Raw genomic sequence first — 21,296 nt, 5'->3', positions numbered from 1 at the left:
GACTTCTCTTAAAAAAAGATTCAGCTTGTCCACTTACGTTTCTGAAAAGCACTCGCACATGTTAAAAGTTTCCCTGTGCAAACATATGTCAGAGAATGTTTCCTTAGGCTTCAGGAGTGTATTTCTTGGCCAGTGGGAAAGTGTAGTCTATGCACCTGAAAATCTGAATTCTGAGATAATCTTCACACAATCAGTCGCTTGTTGGTTTAGTTCAACCACATCTTCGATACTGTCAGCTCCAATTAAAGGTGCAATCCTGCCCTTTTGCTGTTGCCCCTGGATTCTCCGACCTGTCCCAGGGACCCTGCATTCAGAGCTGACAGTTATTGTCAGTCCCTTCTTGTCAAGAGGTTGAAGGGTAACTCGGGTGGCAGGCAGAATTAGAGGTGAAGGAGAGCATTTCCACTGGGATTCTGTACTGGCTTCTGGAGAGGGGGAAAGAGAAGACCGAGATTGAGCAGAGCCTGAAAACAAAAGCCCTGTGTGTTCTTCTGACCCAAGTTTATCTCAGGCTGTATGGGGCTGGAATCCTCGGTCACGCTGTGGAGACAAACTGGGTGGCATATTGTAAGGTTCTTTGCCTTATAAGATGGAGAGTTATTTACCAATGCTTCAGTTTAAGGGCTTATGCATTTGGGGGAACTTTTAATTATTATCTTCATTGACCAGGAAAACAGAGGGGCAGGTTCTGAAACAATCATCCTAAGGGTCCAATGAGGTTTTTTCTTTTTATAAAAATCAGAATTGTGTGGACTGAGATTCTAAGCCATGGTGGAAATAGGTCATCGTTGTCTATTAGGCTTGCTATCAGCCAGGCATATGGTTTTGGCCCTCAGTTGGTTGCTATTTAAACAACAGACCCATATCAATGAGGTAGGGATTTTTAAGCCTGGGCAAGAGTGGAGGGCATGAGGAACTAAGTCATTTGGCCAGAAGGGGCAATGCCCAGCAGGCAAAATAAAACACATAGATATGGACTCATCCAGCTAGGGGTCCCAGGTCATTAGATGTCCCGTCTTTCCCTGTGAGCCTTGCCAGTGGGGTGTTTGGGAGTGAGAGTATATATCACCAGGGGTTGGGGGGTTTTGCCTGCTCCTCTGCTGTGAGGTCATGATGTGGTTCTATTTCACAGTCTTTACTGCACTGAGCCAACGGGTTGAAATGAGCCATAAGAAAGCAGAAACTCGAACGCGCTTTTTCTGTGTAGGAGTTCGTAATTGACACGCCGTGTGAAAATGCTGAGAAGATGTTCGTCGGAAACGCGATGCGTGGGAATTACGCGGCCGTGTTTGCTCAGCTCATCATAAATGGAAGGTCTCAAGGTTTGTTGCTGGCGCAGAAAGCGAGAATAATTTCCTTTACGATTACTATCTTCCAGCAAGTGCTTTACCCTGAAAGTGCATTTTACGGCACCGTTTTTGGCTTGCATAAAATTCAGTACCAACTTTATCTCTTAAATATTTACGATGACAAAATTTATGATTACATTTTGGCATGACAGTAGTTAGTCCCGTCCCTCCCCCCCACCCCCACTTACCCACAGTTTTGCTTTCCGTGGTTTCCGTTACCTGCAGTCAGCTGTAGCCTGGAAAGAGATGATCCTTCTTCTGACGTGCGGTCAGAGGGTCAGTAGTAGTGTTCTCTGCATCCCAGGGCCTACATCATTCCCCACACATCTCATCATTCCCCGCACATCTCATCATCTCATACCATCAAGAGAAGGGTGAGTGCAATGTAAGAAGATATTTTGAGACAGAGAGAGCACAGTCATGTACCTCTTTTTAAAAAATGTTTAGGGGCGCCTGGGTGGCTTGGTCGGTTAAGCGTCTGACTTCGGCTCAGGTCATGATCTCACGGCGCGTGAGTTCAAGCCCCGCGTCGGACTCTGTGCTGACAGCTCAGAGCCTGGAGCCTGTTTCGGATTCTGTGTCTCCCTCTCTCTCTGCTCCTCCCCTGTTCATGCTCTGTCTCTCTCTGTCTCAAAAATAAATAAACGTTAAAAAAAATTTTTTTTTAAATGTTTATTTATTTTTGAGAGAGCACAAGCGGGCGAGGGGCAGAGAGAGGGGGACAGAGGATCTAAAGCGGGTTTTCTGCTGACAGCAGAGAGCCCCATGTGGGGCTTGAACTCACGAACTGTGAGATCATGACCTGAGCTGAAGTTGGACGTTCAACTAACTGAGCCACCCAGGTGCTCCCGCATAACTCTTACTATAGCATAGGGTTATAATTGTTCTATTTTATTATTAGTTATTGTTGTTAATCTCTTACTGGGCCTTATTCCTAAATTAAACATTATCATAGGTATGTATGTATAGGAAAACGCATGGCATGTATAGATGGGGTTGGTACTATCTGTGGTTTCAGGCATTCACTGGGGTCTTGGAACATATCCCTGTGAACAAGGGCGGGGGGACTGCTGTATACGATTCAGTCATAGAACTGGCTGAGCTTCAGGATCAACACAATTGTATACTGTCCCAGGAAATGAATAAAGCTCTAATTATATCTTTAGAAAAGAGAGTTTATTTTTTTTTTAATGCTTATTTATTTATTTTTGAGAGAGATAGAGAGCGAGTGGGGGTTGGGGGGGGCAGAGAGAGAGGGAGATAGAATCCCAAGCAGATTGTGCACTGGCAGCACAAAGCCTGATTCGGGGTTCGATCCCCTGAACCATGAGATCGTGACCTGAGCTGAAATCTAGTCAGATGCTTAACTGAGTGAGCCACGCAAGTGCCCTGAAAAGAGAGTTTCGCGCTGTCTCTTTGTCATCCTTAGGGCCCCACTGTTGCACTGTTCCTGTCCGCGATGAAAACGGAAGCTTGTACCCAGGAGTGACGGCCATTGATACGATGTACAAAGACGGTGAGTCCCCAGGTGACCCCTCTCCTACCCTCATCTGCATCTTTTGCTGCTCCCTGCCTCCCTCCCCCAACCCGAGGGAGGATCTATAATAATTCACCAGAGCAGTGAAGGCAGAGAAGACTCTGATTTTGAAGCCCGATGAGAGTCTTTTATGTGAGAGCTGTTGGGGAATGTTGAGGATTGCCATTTAGGAATGTGCACTGGCCTCATTTTCTCCCAGCCTCTCGCATTTTCTAGTCACGAGGCAGCTTCGCCCTGGGTAATTTTGCCTCCTCTCCTCTTCTTGGATGTGTGGGCTCTCAGAGGGTGGGTTGAGGTGCTCTCTCTCCTGCCCCTGAGCCACAGCCTGGTGTTGGTGCCCAGGAGGCCCCTGATGAATCCTAAGGACCGACCCGGTTTGCTGGGGCTGTTGTACCGCAGGCTGAGTGGCTTAAACAACAGCACTGTATTGTCTCACGGCTCTGGAGGCTCTAAGTCCAAGGCCAAGGTGCTGGCAGGGTTGGTTCCTTCTGAGGGCTGTGAGGGGGAATCTGTGCCAGGCCTCTCTCCTTGGCTTGTCCGTGGCTGTCTCCATGCTTATATGGCGTTCTCCCTTCTCGTGTGCGTGTCTGTGTTCAGATGTCCCCTTTTAATAAGGACACCAGTCCGTTGGATTAGGGCAACCCTAATGATCTTTTCTTAACTTCGTTACCTCTGTAAAGACCCTATCTGCAAATAAGGTCACATTCATAAGTACTGGGGGTTAGAACTCGAACGTGTGGATTTTGGAGGGCGGGGGCACAATTCAATTTATAACACTTGGTGAGAGCAGGCCATACCCGTGGGCTCCACCGGTTGTCCACAGCCAAGGCCAAATCAAACCAAAGAAACAGGTGGGGAGAAGGAAAAAGGAAAGAAGAAAAAGAAAAGAGGGAGAAGAAGCCGATCCTTCGGTGGAGGGGATAGTCTCGCCTTGGCCTGTCAGTGTTTACTGACCGCCTCCACGGCTGCTGGAATGGGCAGTGGGTGGGGTTGTGAGTGCTCTAATTGTATCTCTCAGGGGTGACTGAGGCCCTTGCTGGCCTTGCCCCTTGAAAGCACCTCTTGAGCAGAGGACCCAGCTCTTGTGAAGTGGTGCCAGACATTGAAAACACGGGCAACTTCAGAAAGTCTGCTTTGGTTTCCTTGTAAGCTCCTACCTGCAACCGTGTCCTTGTCAAGGGGTGATGTTCTAAATAAAGACATTTACTAAGTAAAGACTTTTTTTCCCCTTCAGATTAAATCTTTCTAAGTGCAGAATGAACAAAAAGTAGACCCCAGACTCTGATAGGTATCATTAGGAAAAGGGCCCAGGGGCTTTCAGGAAACTTCTGGGGAGTTGGGTCACCCCAGCCACCCACTGCTGTTCTTGTGGCCATTTTCTCTTGTCTTTTTAGACACTTGGCGTCACACATGTACCCCTTGTGCTGGGAAGGAAGCACTGGGAAAGAGGAAAAATTTGACTTCTCTATCACCGGAGGAGTAAGCGGCTTTCCTGCCTTCTCTGAGTTCAGGCTGACATTCCTTCTGTTGCCTAGAGCTCTTCCTTTCCAAGTCACAGCACCGAGATCCTCCACCTGAGCCCAGGAGCACAGAAGGCACAGCTCCTCAAGAAAACAGAGAGCATCCCCACCCCCACCCCACATAGGGAAGCATCAGCCATTCTGGGAGTGAAAAAAAGGGTTTTGAGTTTTAGTGGAGACAGGCCTGGGAAGGAGCAGGGGTAGTGGTTCAGATGCTAGCACGGATTTGCCCCCTGCAGCTCTCTTCTGCTCTCTCTAGGCCTGCCTGGTGTGGATAATGGGATTTTAATATTTCGCGAGGTTCGGATTCCAAGGGAGAACCTTCTGGATAAGTGAGTAGTTTTCTCTTTAACTCAGGTTGACTGTGTGTATGATCTCGTTGCTCTCCCAAACTAGGCCTGGTATCTCCGTCTCGCGGGCTGCACGTCTAGGCCGTCTTCGAACCACTCCCAGAAGTCTCTTGACTACCCACTGGAAAATGTGGATACAGAAATAGAAATAAATGAATATTACCCAGAATGCTGTTACCCAGACTTAATGATTGTTGCACACACTCTGATGTGCAACTTTAGACTTTTTTTCCATGCTAATGTACCAACGGAGAGAGGTATGTTTAATTTTTACTGCATGAGATCCACTTATAAATTCTATGTTTTATAATTCTTAATTCCTGTTTAACATTATGTCAAATGTTTTTATGCAACAGTAATTATGTGTACGCATTACCATTTTCAATATTGCCATGATAGACTATTGAATAAGTGATCTATGATTTATGTAATCCATCCCTTATTGTTGGGCATTTCGGTTGTTTCCTTGAAAAAAAAATTTTTTTTTCTATTATACACCAGGTAGTGTTTGTCTTCTTTGCGGGTGGCAGGAGATAAGGTACCGCCTTTCAGCTTAATAGGCTGTTGTAACCCGTACTACTTGGATGGATAATGTCAGAGATGCTCAGTGTCACTATTTCCCAGCATCCCACTGGTGTCAGGGGTGGGTTAAATGATGAGGTGAAGGCTTCTTCTTCGGGTGCACTTTGAGGGTGGAGCTCTAGGGGTTCACATTACACTTTGCCAAGGCCAAGAAACACGAATTACCTTTATTTTTCTCAACAGCATTTCATGTATCCGATGAAAATCCTGACCTCCAGTGCTATTGAAATCTGTGAAAAAGCAATCAATCAAGCTGTGCATAATCAGCTGTCTCCCTGCTTTATGATAGATTTTTCTTTAACACTTCACTCCTTTTCATTGCCTGCAAGCCCTTGCCAGCAGATGCCAAAAGTTTCAGAAAAATGTGTGGGAAACAAACTGTAAAAGGACCAAATTCTGTTGACTACCCACCTCCCCCCGCCCTGAAGTGGTAGGAAATAAAATAGAAACAACGAAAGCATCTTCGCAGTGATCCTGATGTGTGCTGAAACCCTTAGGCCCCCTCAGGAGCTATCTGTGCCCGTGACAGCAGCCCTGAGGACTGCCAGCCTTCCCCAGAGGTGCCTGCACATTTCCTGGCCACTTATCAGCCGCACTCCGCTCTGGGAGATGGGGAAGAGGGAAGGAAAGCCACATGTGGAGCTCCCCATGTCTCACCCACTCTAATGAGCTCTCAGTGGCCTGGCCAGTCTGCCAGAAGCTGGACCCATTGGTTTAGCATTCATCCAATGCCCTCGAGATTAGAAAGTTAGATTCAACCAGAAAGAAAAGTGATAGTGAACTACATGATCTGTAGAAGTTTTGAGAATAACATAGAATTTTTTTTGATAAGCAAGATTTTATTTTATATTTACAGTTTATTTATTTTCAGAGAGAGAGGGAGAGAGAGGGAGAGAGGGAGAGAGAGGGAGATCACACAAGAGAGAGCACGCACACAAGCGGGGGAGAGGCAGAGAGAGAGAATCCCAAGCAGGGTCCAGGCTGTCAAAGTGGAACTCGACTCAGGGATTGGTGACTCTTGATTTTGACTCAGATTGTGATCCCACGAACCGTGAGATCATGACCTGAGCCTAAATCAAGAGTAGGACACTTAACCGATGGAGCCACCCATGTGCCCCAAGCAAGATTTGATTTTAAAGCCATTCCATTGGTATTTAAACTGCCCCCTAATATACCAGAGAACAGCAGTCGCAACACAGGTATTTTGAAGGAGGAGCCCCATTTTTGGGGTGTTGATAAAATGTATTCCAATAAATAGATGTTCAGATTCATTGGAATCCCTATGAAAATCCCAGTTACCTTTTTTTTTTTTTTCAGAAATTGAGAAACTGATCCTAAAATTTATATGGCAACACAAGAGATTCAGAATAGCCAAAACAATCTTGCTAAAGAAGAACAAAGTAGGAGACTCACACTTCTGATCTGAAAATTTATTACAAATCTATAGTAATTGAGACAGTGTGATTATTACAGTGGATCCCCCTGAAAGCAGGTGGGAGGCAAAAAAGAAAAAGAAAAACCACTGTATTGGCATAAGGATAGATATGCAGACAGTGAAGTAGAATGGAGAGTCAAGGAATAAATTCTTACATTTATGGGAAATAAATATTCAACAAGGGTGATAAGACAATTTAACGAGGAAAGAATAGTCTTTTCAAGAAATAGTGTGGGGACAACTGGGTATTCACATGCAAAAGCCTGAATTTGGACTCTTATCTCATCCCATATATAAAAATTAACTCAAAATGGATCACAGATAGAGGCGCCTGGGTGGCTCAGTCGGTTGGGTGTCCTGGGCATCCAGCTCTTGAGTTCAGCTCGGGTCATGATCCCAGGACTGTGGGATCGACCCTGCAAGCGGGCTCTGCACTGAGGGTGGAGTCTGCTGGAGATTCTCTCTCTCTCTCTCTCTCTCTCTCTCCCTCCCCCTCTCTCTCTCTCTCTCTCTCTCTCTCTCCCCTCCTCCTCTGCCCCTCTCCCTGACTTAAGTTCTCTCATTCTCTCTCTCTCTCTCTCTCTCAAAAAAAAAAAAAAAAAAAAAGATCATAGATGTAAATGTAAGGGCCAAAACTGTAAAGCTCTTAGAAGAAAACTTGGGTGTGAATCTTTGTGACCTTAATTTAAGCACCAAAGCACAAACAATCAAACAAAAACAGAGATAAATTAGACTTGAGTGAAATTAAAAAACTTTTGCAACTCAAAGGACACTATGAAGAAAGTGAAAAGACGATGCACAGAATGGAAGAAAATATTTGGAAATCACATATGTTGTAATATATATATGATACGTGTATACCATGTAGGTCATTTGCAAATCGTACATATGTAGTATCCAGAATACAAAAGGAACTATTACCGTTCAACAATAAAAAGAAAAATGACCCACTTGAAAAATGAGCAAAGATCTGAATAGACATTTCTCCCAAGAAGATATGCAAATGGCTACTGAGCACATGAAAAGATGCTCAGCCTCATTGTCATTAGGGAAATGCCAATCAAAACCGCAATGAGACACCATTTTGCACCTGCTCAGATGGCTATAATAAAAGAGGCAGGCCATAATAAGGGTTGGCGAGGATGTGGAAAAATGGAAACCCTCCTACGCTGCTGGTGGGAATGTAAATGGTGTTGCTGATTTGGAAAAGAGTTTGGCACTTCTTCAAAAGTTCAAAATTTTCGTAGGAGCCAGCGGCAGCTCTGTTCCTGGGGAGGTGTGGGAACATTGTTCACAAGAGAGTTGAAAACACGTCCGCCCAAAAACTTGTACACACGTGTGCATAGCGTAAATATTCATAGTATCCGTAGAAGGGGAAACGACCCAAGTGCCGATCAACGGATGAATGGATAAGCAAAATACGGTGACTCCAGACAATGGAATATCATTGGCCCACGAAAAGGAAGGAAGTATATGATACATGCTAAACCACGCGTGAACCTTGAACACAGTGAGCTGAGTGAATGGAGGCAGACACAAAAGCCACACGTGGTATGATTCCGCTGATGTGAAATGTCCAGAGAAGACACATCCACAGAGATAGAGAGCAGCTTCATGGTTTCCAGGGCCTGGGGGTGTGATGGGGAGTGACCGCTAATAGTGTGAGGTTCCTTTTGGGGTGGTGAAATGTTGTGGAATTGGATAGTGGTAATGGTTGTACAAGTTTGTGAAGGTGCTAAAAACCATTGCATTGCATGCTTTAGAAGGGATTTTATGGTATTTGAATTGTATATCAACCACAAAAAAGCGGATAGATGTGTGGTCTTCACACTCGGGCTCCGCCGTTGGCTCAATGAGGGTGGTCCTCATCCTTCCTTTTGCCAGGAGCCGCTACTGAGTCACACACAGGCTGGTGGTGGCAGGGAACCTGCTTTTACTTTTCATGGGTCAAGCCTTTGTCAGAGTCTCCTGAGGAGATCTTGCCTCACCCTTGACTCTGCTATCTTGCGAGGGCGGTTCCAGAGACCTGTGGGACATCCCTGTGTGTGCATATGGTATCCTTTCTAGTGGTGCCAAGTTCTTCTTTTGTGTTAACCCTGCCCCTCTTTTCCACCTGCTTCTTCCCTACCCTAGGTTGGCTCTGTGGCTCCAGATGGGCGGTCCCCTTCCCCTATTAAGAACAAGAGTGCAAGATTCAACGGGATGCTGGCAGCGCCGACCCCTTCAAGGTTAGCTGTGACTTTCCAAGCTATGGGTGCCACGAAGGTAGTCGACTCTGATTTGAATTTACATCACTGTTTATTCTCTGCTTATTCCAGGGATGGGTAACAGTTTCAGGAGCTGAGTTTCCTGAGCCACAGTTGGTATAATGTGGCTAAGGTTCATGGTTAGATACTGAGAAGTGCCAGTTGGCCATACCCAGAGAGCATTTCTGCACCCTTCTTATCATGGGATCCTATCCATCGGCATCTTAGATGTGCTGCTGATTATGGTGGGTGGAACATAGGCACTGTGGCAAAAGAGCCACAAACTTTGACCCTGGGGGAACGGGTCATTCAGAACAGACGCATCTGCTGGAGAAGCAGCTAAAAGCTGACACGTGAGGGAAGGCTGGCATATCTCAGCTGAGTTTACTGGGGAGCTTTGGTGGTCGTGTGGCTTTTTGGGGTGTGACATTCAGCGTCACAGGTTGGAGTCCATGAAGCCAGACCCCCGGAAGGCATCTCTACCTCGCCTCCTCCCATACCTGCCCCAATACCAACTAGTTTGGAAAGAGCAGCCCAGAGAGGAAAGTTCTGGAAGGCTCCTGCTCCTCCTCCTTCTCCTCCTCCTTCTCCTCCTCCTTCTCCTCCTCCTCCTCCTCCTCAAGGCTCAGCATTATCTGTTCTCTGGGCCCTTTTCATCTCTTTGCATGAGGGAAAAGCCTGCTTTAAGCTCCACTGAGCTTGGTGGAGCTGGAAGAAAAATTAAGAAACCCATGAATATACATTGTGGCTTGAATCCAATTTTTCCATCAAGAAGGAATAAATTTCATTCACCTGACATCAGCACAAAGTCGTCTGACTAGCAGGAAAATCCTTCTTTACTCATTTCCACTGTGTTGGTCCGGCTTCCCAGGAAGCCTGCCTGACAGGAGCTTCCCTGTGTTTTGTGTTTCCTGTCAGCTGGTACGACTGTGATGCCGTGAACACCCACACTCCGTACCGAGCCAGTGACCTCAAGTCTGCCCATGGGCACTGCTTCCCGCCCTTGTTTTTCGGCGGCCCTTAAAGGGTATTCAATTCTGAAGCCCCGCGTCAGGAGTGGCTCAGCTGGTTGGTCCCCTTAGCTGAATCATCTGACAAATGAATGAGCTTGTGATGAACTGGGTGCAGAGGTGAGGCCAAGGCTCTATCCAGCACAGCATCAGAGTGCTGAGGAGGACTTCTTCTTCAAGTCTGTCATAGAAACCATTGCAGCCATTTCGAGACTCCAGAAAGAGGCAAAAGGAGAGAAGCCAGTGAGCTGAGAATTACGTTGTAGATGGGACAAAATCGGATTCAGGATCAGCTGGTGCCTCGATGGCAGTATCTGCATAATATCCCCTGTGATGGCAGGAGCCTTGGGGTCCCTTTGCGGAGAGTGTGCTCAGTGAACATGAAGGCCCCTGCTGGCTCCCGGCTAGAAGGCAGTGCAGAAAGCCTATGCTTTATGTTTCCGAGTGGGCGATGCTGTGTGAAGGACGCCCAGGCTGCCGGCAGCCCCATTAGCTCATTCAGCCTAGTGCTGGAGTCCTGAGGGGCAGGATCAGGACAGCAGAGACGGGGAAGTGGCAGACCTTCTGGAAGAGACTTGATTTTAAGTATCACCAGATCTGGAGCAAAGAAGATGGGAGAGAGGAGACAGAGTGGATGATTCTTTTCTTTTATGTTTATTTGATTTTGAGAGAGAGAGAGAGAGAGAGAAAGAGAGAGACAGCATGAGCAGGGGACGGGCAAGGAGAGGGAGAGAGAGCATCCCAAGCAGGCTCTGCACTGTCAGCGGGGAGCCCAACGCAGGGCTGGAACTCATGACTCGTGAGATCATGACCTGATCCCAAATCAAGAGTCGGCCGCTTAACTGGCTGAGCCGCCCCGGCGCCCCCAGAGTGGCTGATTTTTTAAAAGGTGTGCATTCTCCATTCTACTGAACGCTGGCACCGTAGAGGCATTATCTTGATCATGGGCTCTGAAGTCAGAAAACCGAGCGCTCCAGTCTCAGCCTAGACATGACCAGCAGTGGGGTCGTGGGCAAATCAAGAGCCCTCCTTAAGCCTTAGTTTCTTTGCCTGTGAAACGGGCCTTGTGATAACGGTGAGGCATGAGTGAGGGGGGTGTGTAGAGCATTGGCACAGAGCAGATGTTCAATAGCTCCGAGCCATTACTGACGTGATGCCTGTTGCCAGTGCCGCTGTTGCTGGGAAGACAGCAGCTGGCTGTAAGAAAGGAATAAATGGGCTTTTCCAGGAAAACAGATGCCTGGAATCCTGGCCTGCAGGTAACGAGGCAAGTCTGAGACGTTTTCCACAAGTGCGTAGTTTCCTTTGGATTCCTCTGTATCTGAAGCAAAATGCAGTGGCCGTGAGTCAGCACCTGCCCTGCCCAGGAGGCAGGTCGACTCTGTGACAGGGAGACCCGCTCGCGGAGCCTGCGACTCTGCACAGTTCGGGTGCCCCCGCTGCGCTCGGCCCTGATGGACAGCGACCCTGGCCACTGTGATCTCATCGTGCGCGTCTCGGGCGAGGATGATCTCACCCGTCCTCTTGGCAACTCCTCCTCTCCTAGGGCTCAAACGCATGACAGATGTTTTCTCGGCTGAAACCTAAGACGGCCCTGCTTGTTCTGCTCTCGCTGATGAGTGGAAAAATGGATCCTTTTCTCCTCCGTGCATTCCTCATGTATTAGAAAACTGTCACCGCGGCTCCCCATGGTGACATTTTGCTCAAGGCTGAGCATGCCCCGTCCTTTTAAACTTTGCCCAGATGTCTTATTCTTCATGGTTCTCTCTCATTTCCATAGTTTCTCAGCATTTTCAGATTTTTCTCTTAAAGGCTTGCCTTAATAGCCTTCCTCCAATTTGTGTCCAGAGTGCTGTGCCAGATTAAGTGATTAGCAGGAACAAAAGGAAAAGGAAACCAAGACGTTTGGCAGGGGTGGGAGGTGGGGGCTTGGGAGGGCTCTGTAGCTGAAGTGGGGAGGCTGGGAGGCCTTTCCAGAAGGAGGAGAGAAGTGGGGGAAAGTCACCATGAGTTTGGAGGCAGAAGTAGAGGGAGTGTGAAATGTGAAGGAGGTCTAGCCCATCATTTTGGGTTAATTTTGTGTGGAAGTAGATATTTCAGCATAAGACAAGCCGGTCCCCGCTCGCCTAAGGGTCTTCCCTAGTCTTTTTCTTTTTTTTGACGTTCATTTGTTTTTGAGAGAGAGAGAGAGAGACAGAGAGAGAGAGTGCAATCGGGGGAGGGGCAGAGAGCGAGGGAGACAGAATCTGAAGCAGGCTCCAGGCTCCGTCCGAGCTGTCCACACAGAGCCCGAACTCACGGACAGTGAGATCATGACCCCTGAGCCAAAGTCAGACGCTTAACCGACTGAGCCCCTCCCTAGTCTTTTAAAGTAGGTATTGCACAGAAGCGGGGTCTCTCCCCTAGAGTCCCGAGCCGCTCTGGGAGGGGCTGGGGAGCCTGCATTTGCAGCAAGTTCCCAGGTGATGCTGCCTTTACTGGTTGGGCACCGCATTTGGAGAACCCTTGTGCAGAGCGGATGCCTACCGTTGTAACTTTCCAGCCCTGTCCCAGCCACCTTGTCACCCTCCTGGCCTCCCAGGGCCCCTAGGATCATGGCCCAAGTTCTCTTCTGGTTCTAGTGACTTGCATGACTTCTCACTCCACCCTCCTTCTCGCATGCTGTTGTGCTGCCTAGCAAGCCCACCCCCACTTTTCACTTGGTGAGTTTTCATGTACATGTCAGAGCTCAGGCGAGTGTCCCTTCTTCAGAAAGGTCACAGCCTACGGGTGGTGCTTCTGTCATGTGCCCAAGGCACTGCACTCCCCCTTGCAGCATTTATTATGGTTACGACCAGCTAAAGACATGATAGGCCGTTTCTGCGTCCTTGCTAGCCTAAAAGCTCATTGCAGTGCGGGCCCTGCCGGCTTCATTCACGGCTGAGTGTTCAGCTTCCCACATGGTAGGGCACATAGTAGGAGCACAGCGAGTAGGAGTTGACAGAACGAATGAAGAATGCATCAGAATCCACAAACTGATTTGTGAACTAAGCATTCAACATGTGTTTATTCTCATGCCCCACACCCCAACCCCTCGACCCATTCCAGGGTGGCAGGGAAGAAGGATGTTGCTAACCCCTTCCTTCGGACTCTACATGTAATATGTGCTTTACAGGTGTTAACTTCTTTCTCCTCACAACAGCTCTGAGAGAGTTCTGTTGGTATATGGGGAAACTGAGGCATGAGGAGGTTAAAGGAATCTGTCCAAGGTGGGCATTGAATATATATAGGCTGACTCTGCTGGTCCGTGGTAAGGGAGACGGAAGGAAGGTCATACCCTGGTATGTTGTGTAGATAAGATTGACATGTAGATATTATTGAAAGATACGGTTGACTTCGGTGGGAACAGGGGCAGCCCAAATGCACTACATGAAACCTAAGAAGCTGGAGGTTCTCAGGCATGTTCATGAGCTGCCCAATTAGCTGAGTTACAGCTTTGGGCCACAGAAGGCCGTGAGCTGGCCTGTGAGTTGTTGGCTGGGGAAGATCCTCACCACAGCCGCCAACCAGGTCTGCAGCTGCTGGGAGCCGTGCTCCTCCTTCTCGCCAGTGCTGAGGCAGGCAGAGGGAAGATGCCCCATATAAAGTTGTTCGGTTGAGATGTGTGGGAGTGACATGCATGGAAACAGCTGGAATGTTGTGCTTACTCCAGAGGCCATTAACAGCATGGACTCCGGAACCAGCCTCTTGGATTTGCAGCCTGCCTCTGCATGACCTTGGCAAGTCACTGAGCCTCGCCACGCCCCTAAAAAGAAACACAGCACTGCCTCGTAGAGCTGTTGTAATACAGGCCTGAGTGGGTCAGCACCTGTAAAGGGCTTCTAGGGTGCAGGCATACACTAAATCGTCAATACGCGGAGGCTGCCATTATTATTATAAGGGATGTGGGGGCTTATGTGATCAAGGTCAGGAATGTAGATCATGAAAATGACCTCTGAGGTTGTGGGGATACCAAACTGGGTTTATAACCCATGCTCAGCCCTTTGTGGTACTGGTGCTTGAGCTGACAGTGGAGAATTATGAGGCTGAAGCTGGATGTGGCTGGAAAATGTCTGTGGTCATGGGTGTCTGTGGATATGGGATGGAGAGCAGTGAGGTCCATGCCATCTGACTGTCTTCCTGGGGTGCAGTGAAGGACACATGGTCTTGAGAGAAGAGTGGAGAGAGTGAATGACCCTCTCTGAGTCATAAAAGGTTGCGGTATGTATGATGGTGGATAGCTTTTCCCACTTCCTGGGGCTGAAGGGAGAGCAAAGGGAAGAAAATGGTTTCATGTGGGACACTCAGAACTTGTGACGGGAACATGATCTTTTCTGATAGTGAGCCTTGTTGGACATGAATAAAGGGCCTGAGGAAGGTGGTAGGGTCTACGTTTTCAAGAGAGTCTCTCTCTCCCCTATTGATGGGAGTGCGGGGATATCCTGGCCTTGAATAACCTTTTCAAGACCTTTGACTGTAAGGTTTCATGGAGAATTAGAACAACAAAGAAGAAGAGGTAGGGGGTAAATGAGCCTTCTGAGTCAAAGTGAGCTCTTTAAACCACAAGGGGCGTGATGGCGTGTTGGGTGAACACAGCTGAGCAGGCTGTGTGTTCCTGCTGTTCTCTGGCCTTAGCTTGGGGCTTCCCCTTCACCCAGGCTTTGACACATCCTCAGAGATGTCTGGGATGTGAGTGTTCTTACCCTGGTGCTGGCTCCTGCATCTGGCTCTGTGTGCTTTAGTCACTGGCTGGGGCTGGGGCTGGGCAGCTCGTGTCAGAGTGTGACAGTTTGCCTGCCCTGACAGCCATGAACCAGATGCTATGACATTTTTCTCCGAGTTGATGCTCCCTCAGTCCCTAAAATTAATAACCTCAATTTCTGTGGCTACCACTATGATAATATCAAATTTTTGTCTGTTTAATTCTTGCTAGGAGGTCACCCACTGTAGTTTTCTTCTGGAATCATTTTATGTTTACCTCTCCTTCTTGTCACTCAGTTTGATCTTATTTTTATCATTATAAATAGAACATTTAGTGGGCAGAGACTATGTCTTTTTATTCAGCTTTAGTGTAGGTCCCAGTAGAGCACTAAAAGTCATGCAGTCTTTTTATCCTTCCTTCCTTCCTTCCTTCCTTCCTTCCTTCCTTCCTTCCTTCCACTCACCTCTCCATCCATCTATCCATCCATCCATCCACTCATCAATCAGCCTGTCAATCTTCACACTATAGACCCACCTGTCCATTCATCCATCTGTCTGTCCATCTATCTGTCCATCCAGCTCACCCATTCATCCATCTGTTTATCCACTGATCCACTCACCTATCCATCCATCCATCCATCCATCCACCCATCCATTCATCCATCCATCCATTCATTCACCCATCTACCCACCCATCCCACTTCAAAGACTCTGAACACAAGGGTGATCCATTCATGAAAGATTTCATAGTTAACGGGGAGCTATAGAATGTTCTAAAGAAAAGCAGTCACCTTTCTAATGGATACCATATTTTAGAAAAACTCCCTAGGCAAGAGTGTGTCAGGAGGAGTCAGAGGCATACACCATCCTCCAGAGCCTGGCCCTCACCCAACAGTAAGGACTAAGAAGCATCTCTGTAGGGTCTTGTACCCACGAGGGCTTGGGGTGGGGACTAAACTGAATGGGATTGGATGGAAATGGAAGTACTCTGACAATGATCGCACTGAGACTTCTGCCTTGTCAAGAGGCATGGAATAATGGAGGGTAGAGTGAGGGGAGGAGATGGGTTCCCTAGAGTAATGTCTTGAAAATGTGTGATGCTCACAAGTGTGTGTATCATTGAAATTCAGGAGGCAAAGTTGACTGATGTTTATTCCGTTGACACTTTTGTGACGTGGCCAGTCATTTGGTATCACAGAGAGTTGGAGCACTGAAAATGGAGCTCATCCTGTGTCAGTTGTATACTTGTCTTTTTAGACGTGTATGCTTTGAGGAAGTAGATTCACGTTGCTCATCTCGTTCTACTCAGGTTGACATTATTCTTTCTCTAGCGTCCTCACACATACATACACAGGTGTAAGGGGCAGAGTAGCAGGACTTGTTTCAATGCCGGGGAAGACCCATGGGATGGATAAAGGGTTTGAGCTGGGTGAGCCTCAGAGGGGCCATCTGTGAAATAGTTTCCAGTTTTCTGGTGTAGAAACTTCTTCCCCAGGTTGACCGCCAGAGGGTAGCAAATACCAATAATGACTTGCAGATTATTTTTCTTTTCTATTTCTTTGCTTTTGTATGGAAGAAAAGGCTGGGATTTTGTTGCTCTCATCAGTTTAGCGCCTTGTCAGCTATGAGTGCTGATTATTACAAAGTGGTCAATATAAGGAGAATGGGGGTGCATCAGCTGAGTAACTGTCTGGCTCAAGACCAAGATTGTATGTAGGATGCAGTTATCTGGATGACTCTTCAGGATATAATTTGACTCACAAATGTCTTAAAAAATAAGTTTGCAGCATTTGGGGCGGGCGTGAAAATGGTGAAAAATTTTATCTGTGGTGTTTCCATGGCAGTTTGCATTTTTAACAACTGAAATTTAAACATTGATTCTTTAAAAGGCACATCTGCTGCCTTTTCCCCCAAAGAGCAAAGAGCTAAGGATCCAGTACAACTACAGAGAAGTAGCACATGACGTGAATTTTTGAAGTGGTTATTTTAAAGAATTACCGTTTCGAATGTACTTCGATTCTGTGAGCACATGTTGGATGAGACGCTGTGGGTAAGTGAGTGGAGCTGACCGGGAGCAGGTGTGTGCCCCCCGGGAGCTCCTGGTGTAGCCAGGGAACTGAGATACTTCAGCACTGTGAGGGGCTCCCTGTGAGGAGGCCTCCAGGGGTTACACTGGCAGGAGGGGAGAGGGCGTGGCGATGGTATGGAGAATAACCCTTCATAGAAGGAGAGCCCTGAGATTTTTATGGTTGGAAGCGACCTCAGAGATAAGAGTCCGGTGCAGCCATTTCTAAATGAGGTCTCCGGGTCTCTCAGGCACAAAGACCTAGAAGTTGACCTCCAGCCCTCCAGCGCTGAGCAAAGTCTCCAGGTCACATCTGCAGTTGGACAGCCCGCGAGCGCAGGTGGTATATGGAGTTTTTCCGTGCCGTAGGAGAGGAAAGCCTTGGGCATCCCTCCCCCTTTGATGTGGCCAAGGAATGTGAGATGTCTGTGACTCTGAGAACATTTCAAGGAACAGAGCTCTCGTGAACTAAGTCATCAGAGGCTGAGAAAACCTTGTAGGAAACCCCAGTCTCCTCAAACCCTGCACTGTGGCCGTGGCGGCGCTGAGAGCGGCGGTGACGCTGTTGCCAGTGTAGACTGCTTCCAAGCTGCTCTGAGCCCGGGTCCTGCCTCGGGCTTGCCTTCCTCGGCTCTCGCAGCCCGCTCACCTAGGACAGGTAGAAAGAGCGCCCAGGCTGCAGCTGTGAGGAGCGTCATCGGCCCTGTTGTCCGTCTCCGGGGAGCATCATTTGCACCAGCCGGGAGGTCAAGTGTGGATGATGAACGGCTGGCTTGCTGTCCTTAGGAGCTTGTCTACCGGAAACTTGATACTCCGTGTAGCACAAATGCCCGTGCAGGCCTCCGTACCTTTTCCTTCCTCCACATTTCATTAACTCCATTCTTCCGTCCCTGTGGATGAATCTGTGCATTGGTAGGCTCTCAGAGAGAAAGGCGACAGGAGCTCAAGCCGTCACCAGATAATAACTCCACGTACTGAGTGCTTCCCTGAGCGTTTTATCCGTCATCACTCCTTTAGTTGTCACGGCAGCCCTGTGAGATGGGTGCCGTCACCATCCCCGTCTTCCAGATGAGAAAACGGAGACATGGAGAAACGGTAACAGCTTGCGCTGGGTCCACCGGGCCTCACAAGGCGGCAGCCCGCCGCTGGGGTCCTGCCCTTTGCCCGCACTGGGATGGCTTTTTCAATCCTCAAGCAAGGAGTTCTGTGAGCCCAGCCCGGACCCTGCTCACCGACACTCTGGGACCACTTTGGCGCACGATCGTATTTGCTTTGGTTAACCAAACCAAACCAAAAATTAAAAAAGGAATTCGTCTCCATTTAAAAACGTGGCAGTTCCACTGAGACTGGGATCTGGCAGATGCCAAATGGTTAGCGGCTGGGCCAGAATCCCGGCTTCTTTCTCCACTGTGGCCTGGGACCTGATTTGTTTTTTAGCGGCACTGTCTACTTTGCATGATCGCCGTGTGTCACAGTGGTCCTGAGCATCCATCTGTCTGTGTGCTGGGAGCAGGACTGGAGAGGGGAGACAGGCTGACCCAGCCTTTGTATCCAGTGTCCTTCTTTTATGGGCCAAAGGTCCATTCATAGTGAACATTTGTTGAGTGTGTACAACTCTGAGCTCAGTTCAGTGGGATGATTTTTATTTTTATTTTATTTAATTTTTTTAAATGTTTATACTTTTGAGAGAGAGAGAGACAGAGGCAAAGAGAGAGAGAGAGAGAGAGAGAGAGAGCACGAGTGGGGAGGGGCAGAGAGAGAGGGAGACACAGAATCTGAAGCAGGCTCCAGGCTCTGAGCTGTCAGCACAGAGCCTGATGTGGGCTTGAACCCATGAACCACGAGATCATGACCTGAGCTGAAGTCGGACACTTAACTGACTGAGCCACCCAGGTGCCCCTGTGTAATTATTTTTAATTTTTAAGAGCTCTTTCTCTTAACTATTCATTTTCTATAGGTATATGTTTTTGTTTTTTAGATGCAGTAGTTCTGTAATCTCTCTATAGAGATCAGTTGGAGACTTTTTTCAGAGTTCTCTTCTCTAAATTCTCAGTTTTTTTCCCCTACAGGGTCAGTTGGGATCAAGTAGAGAGAGAGAGGGTTGGGGGGCAGAGAGACTGGAACTCATCAATTACAATCAATGTGAGGTTAGTGCTAAGATGGGGTTATTAGCAGGACCAGGCCAAGGGCCACCAGGCTCAGCGTAAGCCATTCAGAGGAGTGTTCCCCCAAAGACTTTACACTGACTTTTCAAGGATAAGTAGAAACTGCTTGGGAAATAAAGTGGAGGAAGAACATTCCAGGCAGAGGGGAGACCATGCATGAAGGCACAGGGGGTAAACCAATGAAGCCCATTGTGGATGAACAGAAGGCTCTGTGTGGCCAGAGTTCGTATGGCCTGCTTGAGAAGTCATAGTGGTTATCCACCCCCCAACCAAGCTGGTGGGTAAGCTGGGGCCATAATGGAAAAGGGCTCATGAGCTATGGAGAACCTGCGAAGGAAGGGTTGCATGCGGGGTAAGAACGTGACCAGAATTGCATTTTAGATAGACTGTCATGGCAGATGGGTGGAAGATAGAGAGGGTGAAGGGTCCAGAGTTGGGACTAGGATAGTGGTCCAAGTAAGACATGCTACACCGTTGGTATGGAAGGGGTGAGGGAAAGAATAAGGTGTTTATGGGAAGGACAGAATAGAGAGGATATTGGAGATGATTAGATGTGAGAGACCAAGGATGACAGCAGGTCTGGCTTTGGTGACTGCGTGACTTGAATTCATTCAGGGAGTTAAGAAGGAGTTGCCTCCTCTGCTCCCACCGATAGAAAGTTTCTTTTAAATATACACCTGGCTTGACTCTACCCTTTACTTACACTACCACAGGGGTTGTGCGGTGACCTACCTCGCTGGAAAGCTGGAGATCAATACCTTGGCATTTTTGGAGGCCTGCTGTCCCCCTTCTCCCTTCCTCAAGGAGCTGGTGTTGAGGGCTGGCCCCTTCTCATGGGGAGGCCTTGCTGTCTAGCGTTGCTGGGACTGCACGGACAAGTGCGTCTGAGGCTGGGCTGCGGTATGAGCGAGTCTGCTTCCTCTAGCCTGGCTTGAATCAATAAGAAAGGCGACATTTTGGCCTGTGTCCACTGTTACTTGCTTTATTTCTCAATTAGCATAAAATCCAGGTGGGGGTGCCTTGTAAAACACAATGTAGGGACCATAAAAGGGAGGGATGTTGGCCATATTTAAGCACAGTCCCCTGCTCCTGTGAGGATATGTGGCCCTACTACATTATTACACGGTTTAGGGTAGGGGGAAATCCTGCCTGCGTTGTAGGGAATCCCTCTGGATGAGACTTGACCACAGTTTGGAGACGTGTGGCTGGAGCAGGAAGACGTAAACTGAAGAATGGACACTCCCTGCCTGCAAGGTTGGCCCTGGGTGGAGTGCCTGAGGGCTTCTATGGAATCACCTCTATTTGCTGCTCAGAAAACTCAGAAGCAAGTAGGTCTTGCCTGGGGTGCCTGACCTGGGAGGTCAGTCTTTGGGAAAGTCAGCTTTAAGAGAGGAGGATCTGTGTCTTCTTGGTCACTGTTGTCCCCTCTGAACTTAGAACAGGGGTTGGCACTAAGTAAGCACATAGTGAATGAATGGATGGATGGATGGATGGATGGATGGATGGATGGATATAGGGATGAAGGGAAGGCTTCTTTGATGGAGAAGAAGTCAGTCCAGATGACAGCTCCATGGAGATCAGATGCATGTCATTTGGTGGCATTTTAAATGAATTAAGGGCAGTGGACCCTGATCTGAATCTTTAAAAAAATTAAAAGCAGATATTCTCCATTTCTTCTGTGTGTGTACCAGACTTTCATTTTATAACTCTGGAGCTTGCCCACATCAGGGTATATTCAGTCCATGAAGGCGTCTATACAGGCAGAGACTATTTGGGGTTTTTTTATTTCCTGCAGAGCTCGCTTGCTCCCTGGCTCACCCTTGCAGATTGCTCATGGGTGAGCCTCATGGGTCTGACGACATTGTCAGTGTGACTGGAGTGCTATTCTGGGCAGATGACGCACAGGTCTGGGGATGGTCTCTCATTCTCTAGAGATGGCCGAGTAACAGGATTAAAGCTTCAGAGCACGGCCCCGGTCCCAGCCTGGAGGAGCTGGGTTAAGGGGGATTCTTTCTGGGCAACAGAAATGATCTCATACTCAGCACTACAGATCCGACTGAAGTTCCTCCGACGGGCCACACCTTGGAACATCTGGGCTCTGCCCATGACTTCCCCATCTCCTTTGCCATTCAGCCATTCTGTCCAAGGGTAGCTGTCCTTTCCTCAGGAAACTTCCCCGCCCTTGCAGCTGCCCTTCCTGCGTGGAGCCCTCACGGCACCTCGCGTGTGGGGCCCCAGATGTCAACTGTTGCCTGCTTCTCCGTCTGGCAGTTAGACTGGCATCTGCTAGAGGACGGGGGGGCCTCACGCAGCGGCAG

At 48.3% G+C, this 21,296-nt stretch overlaps 1 protein-coding gene across 1 annotated transcript in view; it reads left to right on the top strand.

The window, feature by feature from the left end:
• Positions 1 to 21,296, top strand: part of ACOXL (acyl-CoA oxidase like) — a 338,167-nt gene that overhangs the window by 42,472 nt on the left and 274,399 nt on the right. Inside the window, 4 exon segments of the mRNA XM_053890962.1 lie at positions 1,208 to 1,322; positions 2,779 to 2,865; positions 4,666 to 4,742; positions 8,907 to 9,038. Of these exon segments, the coding sequence (XP_053746937.1) occupies positions 1,208 to 1,322; positions 2,779 to 2,865; positions 4,666 to 4,742; positions 8,907 to 9,038 (411 nt within the window).

This window comes from Panthera pardus, unplaced genomic scaffold (genome assembly GCF_024362965.1).
Source record: "Panthera pardus isolate Hobbes unplaced genomic scaffold, ASM2436296v1 HiC_scaffold_26, whole genome shotgun sequence".
Lineage (NCBI taxonomy): Eukaryota > Metazoa > Chordata > Mammalia > Carnivora > Felidae > Panthera > Panthera pardus.
The sequence above is the reverse complement of the archived record's forward strand: the minus strand, read 5'-3'. Positions and strand labels throughout refer to the sequence as shown.